The sequence below is a fragment of the Bombina bombina genome, chromosome 1 (genome assembly GCF_027579735.1).
Source record: "Bombina bombina isolate aBomBom1 chromosome 1, aBomBom1.pri, whole genome shotgun sequence".
NCBI classification, from domain to species: Eukaryota; Metazoa; Chordata; class Amphibia; order Anura; family Bombinatoridae; genus Bombina; species Bombina bombina.
Window position 1 is genome coordinate 737,635,174 of NC_069499.1, and position 17,989 is coordinate 737,653,162.

Below are 17,989 nucleotides of genomic sequence, written 5' to 3' on the forward strand. Positions count from 1 at the left end.
AAATTGTGTAAGATGGACAAATACTTTGCAGTGCCTGTTTACACTGATGTTTTTCCAGTCCCTAAGAGGTTTTCGGAAATTATTACTAAGGAATGGGATAGACCAGGTGTGCCGTTCTCTTCCCCCCTCCTGCTTTTAAAAAGATGTTTCCCATAGATGCTGCTACATGGGACTCGTGGCAGCGGTCCCTAAGGTGGAGGGAGCAGTCTCTACCCTAGCTAAGCGTACAACTATCCCCGTCGAGGACAGTTGTGCTTTCCTAGAGCCTATGGATAAAAAATTGGAGGGTCTCCTTTTATATATCAAGGTTTTATTCTCCAGCCTCTTGCATGCATTGCCCCAGTTACTGCTGCAGCGGCTTTTTGGTTCGAGTCTCTTGAGGAGGCTCTACAGGTGGAGACCCCGTTAGATGATATTTTAGACAGGATTAAAGCTCTTAAGTTAGCTAATTCCTTTATTTCTGACGCCGTTTTTCATTTAACCAAGCTAACGGCTAAGAAATCAGGTTTTGCTATTCTGGCGCGTAGGGCGCTATGGCTTAAGTTACTGGAGGAAAATGCCACACCCTTCCCCAGGATAGGTCCAATAAGTTAAGGACCAAACAGAATAATTTTCGTTCCTTTCGAAACTTCAAAAATGGCGCAGCTTCAGCTTCCTCTAATGCAAAACAAGAGGGACATTTTGCCCAGTCCAAGCCAGTCTGGAGACCTAATCAGGCTTGGAACAAGGGGAAGCAGGCCAAAAAACCTGCTGCTGCATCTAAGACAGCATGAAGTAGTAGCCCCCGATCCAGGACCAGATCTAGTAGGGGGCAGACTTTCTCTCTTCGCTCAGGCTTGGGCAAGAGACGTCCAGGATCCCTGGGCACTAGAGATTTGTTTCCCAGGGATATCTTCTGGAATTCAAAGGTTCGTCTCCAAAGGGGAGATTTCACCTCTCACAACTATCTGCAAACCAGATAAAGAGAGAGGCATTCTTACGTTGCGTTCAAGACCCACTGGTTATGGGAGTGATTCATCCAGTTCCAAGGGAGGAACAGGGGCAGGGTTTCTATTCAAACCTGTTTATAGTTCCCAAAAAAGCGGGAACGCTCAGACCAATCTTGGATCTCCAAGATCCTAAACAAATTTCTCAGGGTCCCATCCTTCAAGATGGAGACAATCCGAACCATCCTCCCTATGATCCAGGAGGGTCAATATATGACTACTGTGGACTTAAAGGATGCTTATCTCCACATTCCGATTCAAAGAGATCATCATCAGTTCCTCAGGTTCGCCTTCCTAGACAGGCATTACCAGTTTGTGGCTCTTCCCTTCGGATTAGCCACGGCGCCAATAATCTTTACGAAGGTTCTAGGGTCTCTACTGGCGGTTCTAAGGTCGCGGGGCATAGCAGTGGCTCCCTACGTAGACGTCATCCTGATCCAGGCGTCGACTTTTCAAATCGCCAAGTCCCATACGGACATTGTTCTGGCCTTTCTGAGGTCTCACGGGTGGAAGGTGAACAGAGAAGAGTTCACTCCTCTCACAAGAGTTTCCTTCCTAGGAACTCTGATAGATTCGGTAGAAATGAGAATTTTTCTGACAGAGGTCAGGATATCAAACTAACTTCTTGCCGTGCTCTTCATTCCACTTCTCGGCCATCAGTAGCTCAGTGTATGGAAATGATCGGCCTTATGGTAGTGGCAATGGACATAGTTCCGTTTGCCCGCCTACATCTCAGACCACTGCAACTTTACATGCTCAATCAGTGGGATGGGGACTACACGGATTTGTCTCCTCTGTTAAATCTGGATCAAGAGACCAGGGATTCTCTTCTCTGGTGGTTATCTCAGGTCCATCTGTTCAGGGGAATGAGTTTCTGCAGGCCAGAGTGGACTATAGTGACGACAGATGCCAGCCTTCTGGGCTGGGGCACAGTCTGGAATTCCCTGAAGGCTCAGGGTTCATGGTCTCAGGAGGAGGCCCTCCTTCCGATAAATATTCTGGAGTTAAGAGCGATATTCAATGCTCTTCAGGCTTGGCCTCAACTAGCTGCGGTCCGATTAATCAGATTTCAGTCGGACAATATCACGACTGTAGCCTATATCAACCATCAGGGGGGAACAAGGAGTCCCCTGGCAATGATGGTTTCCAAGATAATTCTATGGGCAGAGGTTCACTCTTGCCATCTCTCTGCTATCCATATCCCAGGAGTAGAGAACTGGGAGGCAGACTTCATCCAGGGGAGTGGGAGCTCCATCCGGAGGTATTTGCCCAGCTGATTCAACTATGGGGCAAACTAGAACTGGATCTGATGGCGTCTCGTCAGAATGCCAAGCTTCCTCGTTACGGGTCCAGGTCAAGGGATCCCCAGGCAACGCTGATAGATGCTCTAGCAGTGCCCTGGTCCTTCAGCCTGGCTTATGTGTTTCCACCATTTCCTTTCCTCCCTCGACTGATTGCCAAGATCAAGCAGGAGAGAGCTTCTGTGATTTTGATAGCACCTGCGTGGCCACGCAGGACTTGGTATGCAGATCTGGTGGACATGTCATCCTTCCCACCATGGACTCTTCTACTCCAAGGTCCATTCAAACATCCAAATCTAGTTTCTCTGCGTCTGACTGCTTGGAGATTGAACGCTTGATTTTATCAAAACGTGGGTTCTCCGAGTCGGTCATTGATACCTTGATTCAGGCTCGAAAGCCTGTCACCAGGAAAATCTATCATAAGATTTGTGTAAATATCTTCATTGGTGTGAATCCAAGGGTTACTCGTGGAGTAAGGTCAGGATTCCTAGGATACTATCTTTTCTCCAAGAAGGATTGGAAAAGGGATTATCGGCTAGTTCCTTAAAGGGACAGATTTCTGCTCTGTCTATTCTTTTGCACAAGCGCCTGGCTGATGTTCCAGACGTTCAGGCGTTTTGTCAGGCTTTGGTTAGATTCAGGCCTGTGTTTAAACCTGTTGCTCCGCCATGGAGTTTAAATTTAGTTCTTAAAGTTCTTCAAGGGGTTCCGTTTGAACCCTTGCATTCCATAGATATCAAACTTTTATCTTGGAAAGTTCTGTTTTTAGTAGCTATCTCTTCGGCTCGAAGAGTTTCAGAGTTATCTGCCTTGCAGTGTGATTCCACTTATCTGATCTTCCATGCAGATAAGGTAGTTTTGCGTACCAAACCTGGGTTTCTTCCTAAGGTAGTATCTAATAGGAATATCAATCAGTAAATTGTTGTTCCGTCACTGTGTCCTAATCCTCCTCCAAAGAAGGAACATCTTTTACACAATCTTGACGTGGTTCGTGCTTTAAAGTTTTATTTGCAAGCTACTAAGGATTTTTGTCAAACATCTGCATTGTTTGTTGTCTACTCTGGAAAGAGGAGAGGCCAAAAGGGTTCGGCAACTTCGTTCTTTTTGGCTGAGAAGCATAATCCGTTTAGCTTATGAGACTGCTGGCCAGCAGCCTCCTGAAATAATTACAGCTCATTCTACTAGAGCGGTAGCTTCCACATGGGCTTTTAAACATGCGGCCTCTGTTGAACAGATTTGTAAGGCGGCGACTTGGTCTTCGCTTCATACTTTTTCTAAATTGTACAAATTTGATACTTTTGCTTTCTGGGAGGCTGTTTTTGGGAGAAAGGTCTTACAAACAGTGGTGCTTTCCGTTTAAGTGCCTGCCTTGTCCCTCCCTTCATCCGTGTCCTAAAGCTTTGGTATTGGTATCCCACAAGTAATGGATGAACCCGTGGACTGGATACACCTTACAAGAGAAAACAAAATTCATGCTTACCTGATAAATTTCTTTCTCTTGTGGTGTATCCAGTCCACAGCCCGCCCTGTCACTTTAAGGCAGGTGTTTTTATTTTTTAAACTAGTGTCACCACTGCACCCTATAGTTTCTCCTTTTTCTTACTTGTCTTCGGTCGAATGACTGGAGGTGGGGGTTAGGGGAGGAGCTATATAGACAGCTCTGCTGTGGGTGTCCTCTTGCAACTTCCTGTTGGGAAGGAGAATATCCCACAAGTAATGGATGAACCCGTGGACTGGATACACCACAAGAGAGAAATTTATCAGGTAAGCATAGATTTTGTTTTTACCTGTTCCAGACAAGATGTCTGAAATTATATCTTAGGAATGGGATAAGCCAGGGGTACCTTTTCCCCTTCCCCTATTATTAAAAATGTTTCCTGTTGCTGATGTCATTCGTGACTCATGGCACACTGCTAAGGTAGGAGCTATCTCTACTCTAGCTAAAAGAACTACTATTCCTATAGAGGATAGTTGTTCCTTTATGGGTCCCATGGATAAGAAGCTAGAGGCTTACTTAAAGGGACACTGAACCCAAAAATTTTCTTTCAGGATTCAGATAGAGCATACAGTTTTAAGCATCTTTCTAATTTACTCCTGTTATAAAATTTTCTTCATTCTCTTGCTATCTTTATTTGAAAAGCAACAATGTAAGTATAGAATCCGGCCCATTTTTGGTTCACAACCTGGGTTGTCCTTAATGATTGGACAGCACCCATAAACAAGTGCTGTCCATGGTACTGAACTAAAATTGTATGGCTCCTTAGCTTAGATGTCTTCTTTCTTTCATGTAATTGGCAAAAGTCCATGAGCTAGTGACATATGGGATATACAATCCTACCAGGAGGGGCAAAGTTTCCCAAACCTTTGCCTCCTATGGAGGTGGTGAAGTAAGTTTGTGCTAGATTTCTACATTGATATGTGCTTCTCAGCATGTTGAAACCCGGTTCCTCTCAGAGTACAGTCAATGTCAGAGGGATGTGAAGGGAGTATCACCTATTGAATACAATGGTCTTCCTAATGGGGATCTATTTAATAGGTTCTCTGTTATCGGTCGTAGAGATTAATCTTTTACCTCCCTTTTCAGATCGACGATATACTCTTATATACCATTACCTCTGATTCTCGTTTCAGTACTGGTTTGGCTATCTGCTATATGTGGATGGGTGTCTTGGTAAGTATGTTTCTTTTACTTAAGACACATTTGCCATGGTTCAGGTTTATCAGTATATTTCCTTTTTGCAGACTGTCGGTTTCATATCTGGGAAATGCTTTTTAATTAAAAAAAAAAATATATATATATATTTCTTACCTGAGGTTTTCAAATTGACTTTTTCTAAATTGCGGGCTGTATTAGGCTTGTGAGCGCAAAATGCTATAATTTATTGCGTCATTCTTGGCACAACTTTTTTGGCGCAAATAATTACGTTTGTTGGCGCAAATTCGTAATTTCTGGCGCCTTAGTTGGCGCCGAGTCTTTTCACAAGGTTGCGTCATCTATGACTCTCGAGTTTCATTCCGGGACGTTTTTCAGTTTGTGGTGCGTCATACTTGGCGCCAAACATTTTTTCATTCTTTTTGCCTCTGGTCTTTTTTTCTATGTCAGAGGCCTATTCTGTTTGCATTTTTTTCCCATTCCTGAAACTGTCATATATGGAAATTGATAATTTTGCTTTATATGTTTTTTCTTTTACATACTGCAAGATGTCTCAATCTGATCCTGTCTCAGAATCTACTACTGAAATCTTGCTGCCTGATATCGGTTCTACCAAAGCAATGTGCATTTGTTGTAAACTTGTGGTAACTGTTCCTCCAGCTGTAGTTTGTAATAGTTGTCATGATAAGCTTTTACATGCAGAGAATGTTTCCATCAGTAGTAGTTCATTACATGTTGCTGGTCCTTCAACATCTAATGCTCAGGCTATTCCTGTAAATTTAAGAGAATTTATTTCTGATTCCATTCAGAAGGCTTTGTCTGCCATTCCACCTTCTAATAAACGTAAAAGGTCTTTTAAAACTTCTCAGAGTTGATGAATTTTCTAATGACTGACAACATACTGATTTATCTATCCTTTGCCTACTGATAGATTGGAGTTTTGGGAAAAGATCCCTAAATTTGATGGGGCCATTTCTACTCTTGCTAAACGTACAACTATTCCTACGGAAGATAGTACTTTTAAGGATCCTTTAGATAGAAAGCTTGAATCTTATCTAAGGAAAGCTGGGGGAAGGGAGCTTTTTTGCCTCAGGATAAAAAATCTAAGGGTAAATTTAAAGCTTCTAACCATTTTCGTTCTTTGACAGAATAAGGAACAGAAACCTAGCCCTTCCCCTAAGGAATCTGTCTCCAATTGGAAGCCTTCCTCAATCTAGAATAAATCCAAGCCATTTAAGAGATCTAAACCAGCCCCCAAGTCTGCATGAAGGTGCGGCCCTCATTCCAGCTCAGCTGGTAGGGGGCAAATTGAAATTTTTCAAGGATGTTTGGATCAATTCAGTCCAAAATCATTGGTTTCAGAACATTGTCTCTCAGGGGTACAAAATAGGTTTCAGAGTAAGACCGCCTGTGAGAAGTTTCTTTCTCTCTCGTATTCCAGTGAACCCAGAGAAAGTGCAGGCTTTCCTGAAGTGTGTTTCAGACCTGGTGTTAACTGGGTTAATCGTGCCAGTTCCTTTTCAGGAACATGGTATGGGGTTTTATTAAAATCTGTTCATTGTCCCAAAGAAAGAAAATCCATTCAGACCAGTTCTGGATCTAAAGGTCTTGAATCGTTTCGTAAGAGTACCAACATTCAAAATGGTGACTATAAGGACTATTCTGCCTTTTGTTCAGCAAGGGCATTATATGTCCACAATAGATTTACAGGATGCATATCTTCATATTCCGATTCATCCAGATCACTATCCGTTCCTGAGATTCTCTTTTCCAGACAAGCATTACCAATTTTTTGCTCTTCCTTTTGGCCTAGCCACAGCTCCAAAGATGATTTCAAAGGTTCTCGGTGCCCTACTCTCTAATCAGAGAGCGGGGTATTGCGGTGTTTCCTTATTTGGACGATATCTTGGTACTTGCTCAGTCTTTACATTCTGCAGAATCTCACACGAATCAACTAGTTTTTCTTCAAAGACATGGTTGGAGGATCAATTTACCAAAAAGTTCCTTGATTCCTCAGACAAGGGTAACCTTTTTAGGTTTCCAAATAGATTCAGTATCCATGACTTTGTCTCTAACAGACAAGAGACGTTTGAAATTGGTTTCAGCTTGTCAGAACCTTAAGTCTGTCATTCCCTTCAGTAGCTATGTGCATGGAGGTTTTAGGTCTCATGACTGCAGCATCTGACACGATCCCCTTTGCTCGTTTTCACATGAGACCTCTTCAGCTTTGTATGCTGAACCAATGGTGCAGGGATTATACAAGGATATCACAGTTAATATCCTTAGATCCCAATGTTCGACTATCTCTGACTTAGTGGTTAGATCACCATAGTATAGTTCAAGGGTCCTCTTGTGTTCGTCCAACCTGGACTGCGATCACTACAGATGCAAATCTTTCAGGTTAAGGAGCTGTCTGGGGATCTCTGACAGCACAAGGGGTTTGGTAATCTTAAGAGGCGAGATTACCAATCAATATTTTGGAACTCTGTGTGATTCTCAGAGCTCTTCAATTTTGGCCTCTATTGAAGTTGAGTTTGTTTTCAGACAGACAATGTCACAACTGTGGCATATGTCAATCATCAGGGTGGGACTAAGTCCTCAAGCTATGAAAGAAGTATCCCGGATACTTGTTTGGCAGAGTCCAGCTCCTGTCTAATTTCTGCGGTCCATATCCCAGGTATAGACAATTGGGAAGCGGATTGTCTCAGTCGTCAAGCTTTTCATCCGGGAGAGTGGTCTTTTCACCCAGATGTGTTTTTTCAAAATGTTCAGATGTAGGGGCTTCCAGAAATAGATCTGATGGCATCTCATCTAAACAAGAAACTTCCCAGGTACCTGTCCAGGTCCAGGGATCCTCAGGCAGAAGCAGTGGATGCATTAACACTTCCTTGGAATTATCAACTTGCTTATATTTTTCCACCTCTAGTTCTTCTTCCAAGAGTGATTTCCAAGATCATCATGGAGCAATCATTTGTACTGCTGTTGGCTCCAGCATGGGCTCACAGGTTTTGGTATGCGGATCTTGTTCGGATGTCCAGTTGACAACCATGGCCACTTCCACTAAGGCCTGACCTATCTCAAGGTCCGTTTTTCCATCAGGATCTCAAATCATTAAATTTGAAGGTATGGAAATTGAACGCTTAATCATAGAGGTTTCTCTGACTCGGTGATTAATACTATGTTGCAGGCTCGTAAATCTGTTTCTAGAAAGATTTATTATAGAGTTTGGAAGACTTACATTTCATGGTGTTCTTCTGATAAATTCTCTTGGCATTCTTTTAGAATTCCTAGAATTTTACAATTTCTTCAGGATGGTTTGGATAAGGGTTTGTCTGCGAGTTCCTTGAAAGGACAAATCTCTGCTCTTTCTGTTTTATTCCACAGAAGAATTGCTAAACTCCTTGATATTCATTGTTTTGTGCAGGATTTGGTTTGTTTCAAGCCTGTCATTAAATCGATCTCTCCTCATTGGAGTCTAAATTTGGTTTTGAGGGCTTTACAGGCTCCTCCGTTTGAGCCTATGCATTCTTTGGACATTAAATTACTTTCTTGGAAAGTATTGTTCCTTTTGGCCATCTCTTCTGCTTGAAGAGTTTCTGAATTACCTGCTCTTTTTTGTCGGTCTCCTTTTCTGATTTTTCATCAGGATAAGGCAGATTTGCAGACTTCATTTAAATTCTTACCTAAAGTTGTGAATTCCAACAACATTAGTAGGGAAATTGTCCCTTTGTGTCCCCATCCTAAGAATTCTTTGGAAAGATCTTTACATTCTATGGATGTGGTGAGAGCTTTGAAATATGTTGAAGCTACTAAAAATTTCAGGAAGACTTCTAGTCTATTTGTTATCTTTTCTGGTTCTAGGAAAGGTCAGAAGGCTTCTGCCATTTCTTTGGCATCTTGGTTAAAGCTTTTGATTCATTACGCTTATTTGGAGTCGGGTAAATCCCCGTCTCAGAGGATTACAGCTCATTCTACTAGGTCAGTTTCCACTTCCTGGGCTTTTAAGAATGAAGCTTCAGTTGATCAGATTTGCAAAGCAGCAACTTGGTCTTCTTTGCATACATTTACTAAATTCTACCATTTTGATGTTTTTTTCTTCAGAAGCAGTTTTTGGTAGAAAAGTTCTTCAGGCAGCTGTTTCAGTTTGATTCTTCTCCTTATAATTTCAGTTTTATAAGATTAAAACTAATGATTTGGGTTGTGGATTAATTTTTTCAACGAAATTGGCTGTCTTTATTTTTTATCCCTCCCTCTCTAGTGACTCTTGTGTGGAGTTCCACATCTTGGGTTTTGCTATCCCATACGTCACTAGCTCATGGACTCTTGCCAATTTCATGAAAAAATGCAATATATGTAAGAATTTACCTGATCAATTAATTTCTTTCATATTGGCAAGAGTCCATGAGGCCCACCCTTTTTATGGTGGTTATGATTTTTTTTTTTTGTATGAAGCACAATTATTTCCAAATTCCTTTGATGCTTTTTACTACTTTCTTTATCACCCCACTACTTGGCTATTCGTTAAACTGAATTGTGGGTGTGGTGAGGGGTGTATTTATAGGCATTTTGAGGTTTGGGAAACTTTGCCCCTCCTGGTAGGATTGTATATCCCATACGTCACTAGCTCATGGACTCTTGCCAATATGAAAAATTAATTTATCAGGTAAATTCTTACATAAATTATGTTTTTTCAAATAAAGATAGCAAGAGAACAAAGAACATTTGATAAAGAGTAAATTGGAACGTTTCTTAAAATTGCATGCTCTATATGAATCATGAAAGAAAAAAATTGGGTTTAGTGTCCCTTTAAAGAAGATGTACATCCATCAAGGAATACAGTGGCAAGTATTGCTATGGTTGCGGGTGCAGCATCTTATTGGTGCAATGCCCTGTCTGATCTGATATCAGAGGAGACTACGATTGAGGAGATCCAAGATATGATCAAGGCTCTTAAATTAGCCAATACCTTTATCTGTGATGCCAACATGCAGGTAATTAGACTGAGATCTAAGATGTCTAGCTTCACTGTCCTAGCTCGTAGAGCTCTGTGGTTAAAATCTTGGTTGACTGATGTATCTTCAAAGATCAAGCTTTTGGCTTTACCTTTATAAGGGCAAAACACTATTTGGTCCTATGAGAGATTACAGGTTGTAAGGGATCTTTCCTACCTCAGGACAAGAAGAATAGACCCAAGGGTCGACTAACTTCTAATTTTCATTCCTTTTGCAATTTTAGAAGACAGAAGCCTTCCTCCTCTTCCGAACCAGACCAATCCAGGTCTTCTTGGAAATCCATCCAGCCTTGGAATAAGGGAGAGCAAAACAAGATGCCTTCCGCTGACTCTAAATCAGCATGTAGGGGCTGCCCCTGATCCGATTTTGAATCAAGTGGGGGGCAGGCTTTCCTTTATTCGACAGGCTTGGATACGCAATGTCCCATATCCGTGGACTGTGGACATAATATCCCAGAGTTACAAAATAGGATTCAAGTCTTGCCCTCCAAGGGGCAGATTTCGCCTGTTAAGACTATCCTCAAACCAGGTAAAGAGGTAAGACCGCCTTAAATTGCATAGAGGACCTATCCTCCCTGGGAGTTATTGTACCAGTCCCTCTATAAGTACAAGGTCAAGGATTCTATTCATATCTTTATGGTTCCCAAAAAGGAGGGAACTTTCAGTCCCATCCTAGACCTAAAATATCTCAACAAATTCCTCAGGGTTCCTACCTTCAAGATGGAAACTATTCGTTCCTTTGGTTCAGGAAGGTCAGTTCATGACTATAGACCAGAAGTATGAGTATTTACACGTTCCCATTCACAGGGATCATTACCAGTTTCTAAGGTTTGCTTTTCTGGACAAGCATTTCCAGTTTGTTGCCTTTCTGTTTGGTCTTGCCATGGCTCCCAGAATATTCACAAAGGTTCTGAAAGCTCTATTGGCAGTGATCAGATCCCAGGGAATAGCTGTGGTGCCTTACCTAGACATCTTGGTTCAGGCGTCCTCTTTTCAACTAGCAAAATCTCATACAGAGATGTTGTCTTTTTCGAAGTTCCCACGGGTGGAAAGTTTATCTGGAAAAGTTCTCTAATTCCAGCTACAAGAGTGTGTTTCCTAGGGACAATCATTGATTCTATTTGTCCATCAGTGGCTCAATGCATGGAGTTGATTGGTCTGATGGTGGCTTCCATGGATATAATTCCTTTTGCTCGCTTCCATCTGAGACCGCTGCAGCTTTGCATGCTCAGTCAATGGAATGGAGACCATTCAGATTTATCGCAGAGGATAAATCTGGATCCCCTAACAAGAGACTCTTGTGGTGAATTTCAAAGGATCATCTGTCTTGGGGCACTTGCTTCCTGGGTGATAGTGACTATGGACACCAGCCTGTTAGGCTGTGGAGCTGTTTGGGGTTCTCTAAAAGCTCAGGGCCTGTGATCTTAGGAAGAGTCTCTTCTCTTCCCATAAACATCTTGGAGTGGAGAGCAATCTTCAATGCCTTGATAGCTTGGCCTCAATTATCTTTAGTCCAGTTTATCAGATTCAAGTCAGGCAACATGACCTCAGTGGCTTACATCAGCCACCAGGGAGGAACTCTGAGTTCCTTGGCTATAAAAGAGGTGACTTGCATTCTGCAGTGGGCGGAAGCTCACAATTGTCTGCCATCCACATTATAGGAGTGGACAATTGAGAGGTGGATTTTCTGAGCAGACAGACTTTATCTGGGGAGTGGGCTCTCCATCCGGAAACTGCTCTCAAGGATAATCCTCAGGTGGGGGTTCCGGAATCGGATCTGAATTGGATCTGATGGGGTCCCGTCAAAACGCCAAGCTTCCAAAGAGATCCTCAGGCGGCTCTGATAGATGCTCTGGTGGTTCCTTGGGATTTCGGTCTAGCGTACCTGTTTCCTCCGTTTGCTCTCCTTCCTCGAGTCTTTGCTTGTATCAAGCAGGAGAGAGCATCTGTTATTCTAATAGCTCCTGCCTGGCCTCGCAGGATCTGGTGAAGAGGTCATCTCTTCCACCTTGGAGCTTACCTCTGAGGAGGTTCATTCTTCCATCCAAATTTAGATTCTCTGAAATAGACTGCTTGGAGATTGAACACCTAGTCCTGTCTAGACATGGTTTTTTGGAAGCGGTCATTGATACTATGCTTCAGTCTCGTAAACCTGTTACTCGCAAGATTTACCATACGGTATGGCGTAAATACCTTTTTTTTTTTTTTTTTTGGTGCGAAGCTAAGGGTTTCTCCTGCAGTTGGGCGAGGATTTCCCGCTTTTTATCTTTTCTTCAGGATGGCCTGGAGAAAGGTTTGTCAGTCAGTACTTTGTCAGATTTACCAGATGTTCAAGCTTTTGTTCAGGCCCTGGTCAGAATCAGGCCTGTATTTAAACCTCTTGCGCCTCCTTGGAGCCTTAACCTAGTTCATAAAGTTTAGCAGCAGGCTCAGTTTGAGCCGATGGATGTTGTGGATATAAAATTATCTTGGAAGGTTTTGTTTCTCCTTGCTAATTCTTCTCGCTCAGAGTTTCTGAGCTTTCAGCTCTGCAGTGCGATTCCCCCTTACCTTATTTTTCTTGCTGATAAGGCGGTCCTTCTTACTAAATTGGGGTTTCTCCCTAAGGTGGTGTCAGATGAAATCATTAATCAGGAAATTGTTGTTCCTCCTTTTTGTCCTAATCCTTCTCATTAGGAACGTCTTTTGCATAACCTGGATGTTGTGCATGCTCTAAAATTTTTATCTACAAGCTACTCAAGATTTTCGGCAATCTTCTGCCCTGTTTGTTGTTTTCTCTGGAAAGCGTAAGGGTCAGAAGGCCACTTCTACTACCCTTTCCCTCTGGTTAAGTAGTATGATTCGCTTTGCTTAGGAGACAGCTGGACAGCAGCCTCCTGAGAGAATTATGGCTCATTCCACTAGGGCTGTCTCCTCATCTTGGGCTTTCAAAAATGAAGCTTCTCTCTGACAGATTTGGAAGGCGGCAACATGGTCCTCTGCATACTTTTTCCTAATTCTACAAATATGATACTTTTGCCTCCGCTGAGGTCTCTTTTGGGAGAGAGTTTCTTCAAGTGGTGGTGCCTTAGGTTTAGGTCCGCCTGCCTTGTTCTCCTTCCCTTTTCATTCCATTTACTCTAGCTTGGGTATTGGTTCCCACTAGTAATTGGAATGAAGTTGTGGACTCTACATGCCATAGGAAAGAAAACAATTTGTTTACCTGATAAATTTCTTTCTTTCCGGGCATGGATATTCTACAACTGCGCCTTTTTTTTTTTTTTTTTTAATCATAATTTGGCAGGGTTTTTTTATTTTTTTTATTTAGTAAACCTCAGGCATCTCTCTACCTTTTTTGTGTTTCTTCTTTTTCCTTTGGCTGATTGGGGATTATGGGTAAGGAAAGTTACACTTAACCGCTTTGCTGGGGTGCTCTTTGCCTCCTTTTGCTGGCCAGGAGATGAATATCTCACTAGTAATATGAATGACGTGGTGGACTCTCCATGCCCAGAAAGAAATTTATCAGGTAAGCATAAATGTTTTTTGAAATTTAGTTATCGCATTGTCTTTAGTATGCACTTGTTAATTATGCCATTTTACTGTGTTTAGTGGTCATTTTAAATAAAACATGGTACTCAAACAACCTTATCCTAAAAAACAATCAAGACAAGGATGCTCACAACAAAGAGCAGACAAATCAGAAACACTTCTAGCAGAAGAAATAACTAAAACAAAACATTCCAGGACAAAAGCGGAATATTCAAAACGTGCATATGCTCAGAAAGGAGGAACCTTCAAAACTCCTAAAACCAAATAAGATTTCATGGAAGAGAAATTGGTTACTCACAAGTATAATTGCGACTAAGGCCTGGATAAAATTCTGAAAATGAAGCTGTCTTCTTATGAAACAAGTCAGAGCAGAGATCTGCCCCTTTATCCAAACCATCCTGAATAAATTAAAGAATTCTAAGAGTGCCAACTGAACCTGTGTTGCACACACCAGAAAATGAAAGCCTTGTGACCACCTTCTGAACCAAAATGACAGGATCAGAAAAAAACCCTCTTAGTATTATATCGCCAAACCATCAAATTTAGAGATTTTAAATCGTGATGAAAAAATAGACCTTGAGACCGAAGGTTGTGACTCAGAAGAAGCCACAAAGAACAACTTGATATTTGCACCAGCTATGCACACGATGTCCTGCGAGGTTAAGCTGGAGCAATCATGATTACTGATGATATCTCCTGCTTGATCCTTGCTATCACACTTGGTAACAGAACAAGAGGTGGAAAAATGTAAGCCAGACAAAACAACCAAGGAACTACTAGAGCATCCACAAACTCCACCGGAGGATCCCTATACCTCTCAAAATATCTGGTGAGTTCTTCGTTAAAACGAGAAGCCATCTGATCCACTTCCGGATGACTGAAGACTTCCAGATTGAAGAGACCATTCCCCTGGATGAAAGGATTGATGACTGAGTCTTTCCCTATTGCACATCCCGGGAATATGAACTGCCGAAATTATACAGGCATTGCTTTCTACTCAAGTCTGAATTCGGAAAACCTCCCACATAGTCAGGGAACTGCGAGTTCCCTCCGATGATTGATGTAAGCCACTGCGTGACATTGACTGTCAACTCTAAGTATCTCTTCAGGACAGGCCAAAACTGAAGGTCTTGGAAAATTAAAGTTCCAGAACATTTATAGGCATCTTCACCCCCCCTCCCCCCAGGTAACCAAACTTCCTGTTCTTTAAAGAGTAATTTCAGCCTTCTCTTTTTTTGTCAAAAAAAGTCTTGTGAAGACGGAAAAGATTATCAAACTCAAAGTAATCCTGGACTGAGGGGAAAGTGTTTAGTAAAATTTTACTTTCGAACCATGCTCTTGATGAAACAAAAATAACTGTATATGAGAGATTCCGCATTTATAAAGATGGAGCATGTACGAAGACATTTTCCTGGTAGGGAACCACCAAAACATGCTGATCTCTTAATAAGAGGACCCCAGAAACTTTGTAAAAATTCTAGGAGCGGTAGCCATACCAAACGGTAAAACTGAAAATACTTGTCCAATCCATGAATGCAAATCATAGAAATTGATGATGATCTCTGGGAATAGGATTATGAAGATACACATTCGTCAGATCTATATAGGACATGTACTGTCCCCATCTTGAAAGAAGGAACCCTGAGAAATGTTACATTTTTTTTGAAGTCCAGAACAGGTCTGTAAATTCCTTTTTTCTTAGGACAATAAAGATGTTGGAATAAAATCCTTGACCCTGTTCCTAATCTGAAATTTTTTACTCTCATAGATTTGAGATCTGAAAACGACTTTGGGGGTGGGGGGGAAGCTCCTGCCTTTACAAGATTCTTAGTAACAGGAGACTTAAGAAACCATTCCCGGGAAGTCCTTGATCTGAAACATATTCTGTATTATTTAGAAATAATGCTCAGAACCCATCAATCTTAAACAGAATGAAACCAAGCCCCCTGAAAAAGGCATAATCTGCCCCTATCAGAAGATCTGGATCGGGATCCGCACCTTCATGCAGACTTGGTAGTGTAAGACGTGTGAAAAAAACAGGTGAACTTTATTTTTTTTTAAAAACCTACTCCATGATGTACATAGGGTGAAAATAAAGTACTTATAAACACAAGCCTAAAAATGCCTGAAAGAATAATCCCTAGGGTATGATATACCCATAAGTCAGTAGCTCTCTAAGGGGAAACGGCTTTAGATGGGTTTGCGAACCCTTCTCACAAACACCTGGAGCAGCTTCCTTCACCTTATTCCTGCGAATGCATAGACGAGACTAGTTTCCAGGAAGAGGTGGTAGGCATGTCGGGTTAGTGTCTGACTAATAAGTGTTTTATTTATTGGAAAGAGTGTTCAATTAAAGTCTATGGGGAGAAAGTAATACAGTCATGATATTTGTAGTCCTGAAGTTAGGTTTCACTGTTTCAAAATTTTTCTTTCAACTTGTAGATTAGCACATGTTTAGTTTACTTCCAGCTGTGTTTGCGCTAAATAGTTTGCCACTTGTAATCTGGCCCTGAATCTTTGCTGTCTCATAGAATTAAATGAAAATGGCAGCACTGTACAATGCTTTAATGGCTATATTAAATATATTGAGTTAAACAAATTAGTTCAAAATCTAGGAGCCGGGTTGAATATATAGGAGCAGATTTTTTTTTCATGGTGAGTAAGAATTCTCATGCCTTTTATTCACTAACATTCAAATCTATCACACCACTATCCGAGGAACTTATAGGGACAGTAAAGTCAAAATTAAACTTTCATGATTCAGAGCATGCACTTTTAAGCAACTGATTAGGTAGTTAATGTGAGTAAATTGTGGAGGGGAAAGATCTGAGTCTGGCTCTTGTGTAGACAAAGTAGCTGATTTTAGGTGGGGCTGGACTTTACAAAGGTGGATGTTTTGGATGTTGACTCTGCACTTCCTCTAAGCCAAAATGTCTGGGGCAGAAAGAAATAAACTTATCATATCACGTTTATCATTATTTAGAAAGATCTGTTATTGATTCATTGCATTGCTCTTACATTGTAATTAATCTAAACGTGAACAGCAGTAAACACTTCAAAGTGCCTTAAAACACTCCTGGTACTGAAGGGGTTTAAACAGTTTTTTTATGTCCCTTTAACCTCTGTGTGGAGCACAACAGTATTGTCCTCTTAGCTGTACACTATTTCCTTGTGCATAGTGTAAGAATGAGCCTGTTCATTCTTAGCATCCCTGACAAACCAATTTTTTGGTACTAAAACATTTTTCAGCCTTTTGCACCCATAGTGAAATGGATCTGCAGTGACTTTATGGGTAGACATACCAGATGTTTATAATGTCGCTCATTTTTATCTAACTGATTTTAAATTTTATTTAACTTAATATTTTTTTTTGTCTTGTAGAACCACCGAGCTGATCCAGAAGAGCTCTTCACAAAGCAAGAACGCATTGGCAAAGGTTCTTTTGGTGAAGTGTTTAAAGGAGTTGACAACCGGACTCAGCATGTGGTTGCAATAAAGATCATTGACCTAGAAGAAGCAGAGGATGAAATAGAAGACATACAGCAAGAAATAACTGTCCTAAGCCAGTGCGACAGTCCATATGTGACAAAGTACTATGGTTCTTACTTGAAGGTATTTAATATTTTGAAATAGTGAAAATGACTGGGTGTGTGCAAATAAAATTGTATACTAATAAAACCTAATGTAAAATGTGCCTGCCAACAGGCAAGTCTAATCATAAGTATAAAATGTTATTTACATCAGTCTAAATGAGGTATATCAAATAATTCCTTTTTTTCCAACTTACTGTCCCTCTTTAGGGTAGAGGCAAGGGAAAAGGGATAACAGGCAAACAGTGTAGAACAGGGTGACTCTCCATATTGTGGTGCTTAGAATGTGAAGAAAAGTGTTTATTGGTAATGGTGTATGTGTGATTATTTCATAAAGCGCCAGCAGATTCCGCAGCGCTGTCCATGGGCACAAAGATAAAAGTACAATACAATATAAGACACTAGATAAAATTTAACAAACCAATACATGGGGAATTGAGGGCCCTGTTCCCGTGGGAACTTACATTCTAGATATAGACCTAGATATTGATAGGTGTGTTTGTGTATGTATGTGTATTTTCTTAGTTTATTCTACATCTCCTAGGAGGCCAAGAAAAAGAGGTTGTTCCAGCTACTTGCTTATGGATTACAATCTGGGAGCTCAGACTTATGCGAGACCGAGTTCTTGTGGAATATCATTTACAAGGAACACAGAAAAGGCAGCTGAATGATACAGGGGCACAAATACCCTTTTCTTTCATGTAATCAGCAAGAGTCCATGAGCTAGTGACGTATGGGATATACATTCCTACCAGGAGGGGCAAAGTTTCCCAAACTTTAAAATGCTTATAAATGCACCCCTCACCACACCCACAATTCAGTTTTACAAACTTTGCCTCCCATGGAGGTGGTGAAGTAAGTTTGTGCTAGATTCTACGTTATGCGCTTCGCAGCAGGCTGGAGCCCGGTTTTCCTCTGAG

General features: G+C 41.3%; 1 protein-coding gene across 2 annotated transcripts in view; it reads left to right on the forward strand.

The window, feature by feature from the left end:
- The window catches only part of STK26 (serine/threonine kinase 26), a 511,389-nt gene that overhangs the window by 108,805 nt on the left and 384,595 nt on the right, over nt 1-17,989 (forward strand). For both annotated transcript variants that reach the window (XM_053699253.1, XM_053699255.1), the window contains exon 2: nt 16,861-17,091. In XM_053699253.1, coding sequence (XP_053555228.1) covers nt 16,861-17,091 — 231 coding nt within the window. The remainder of the gene's footprint in view (nt 1-16,860; nt 17,092-17,989) is intronic.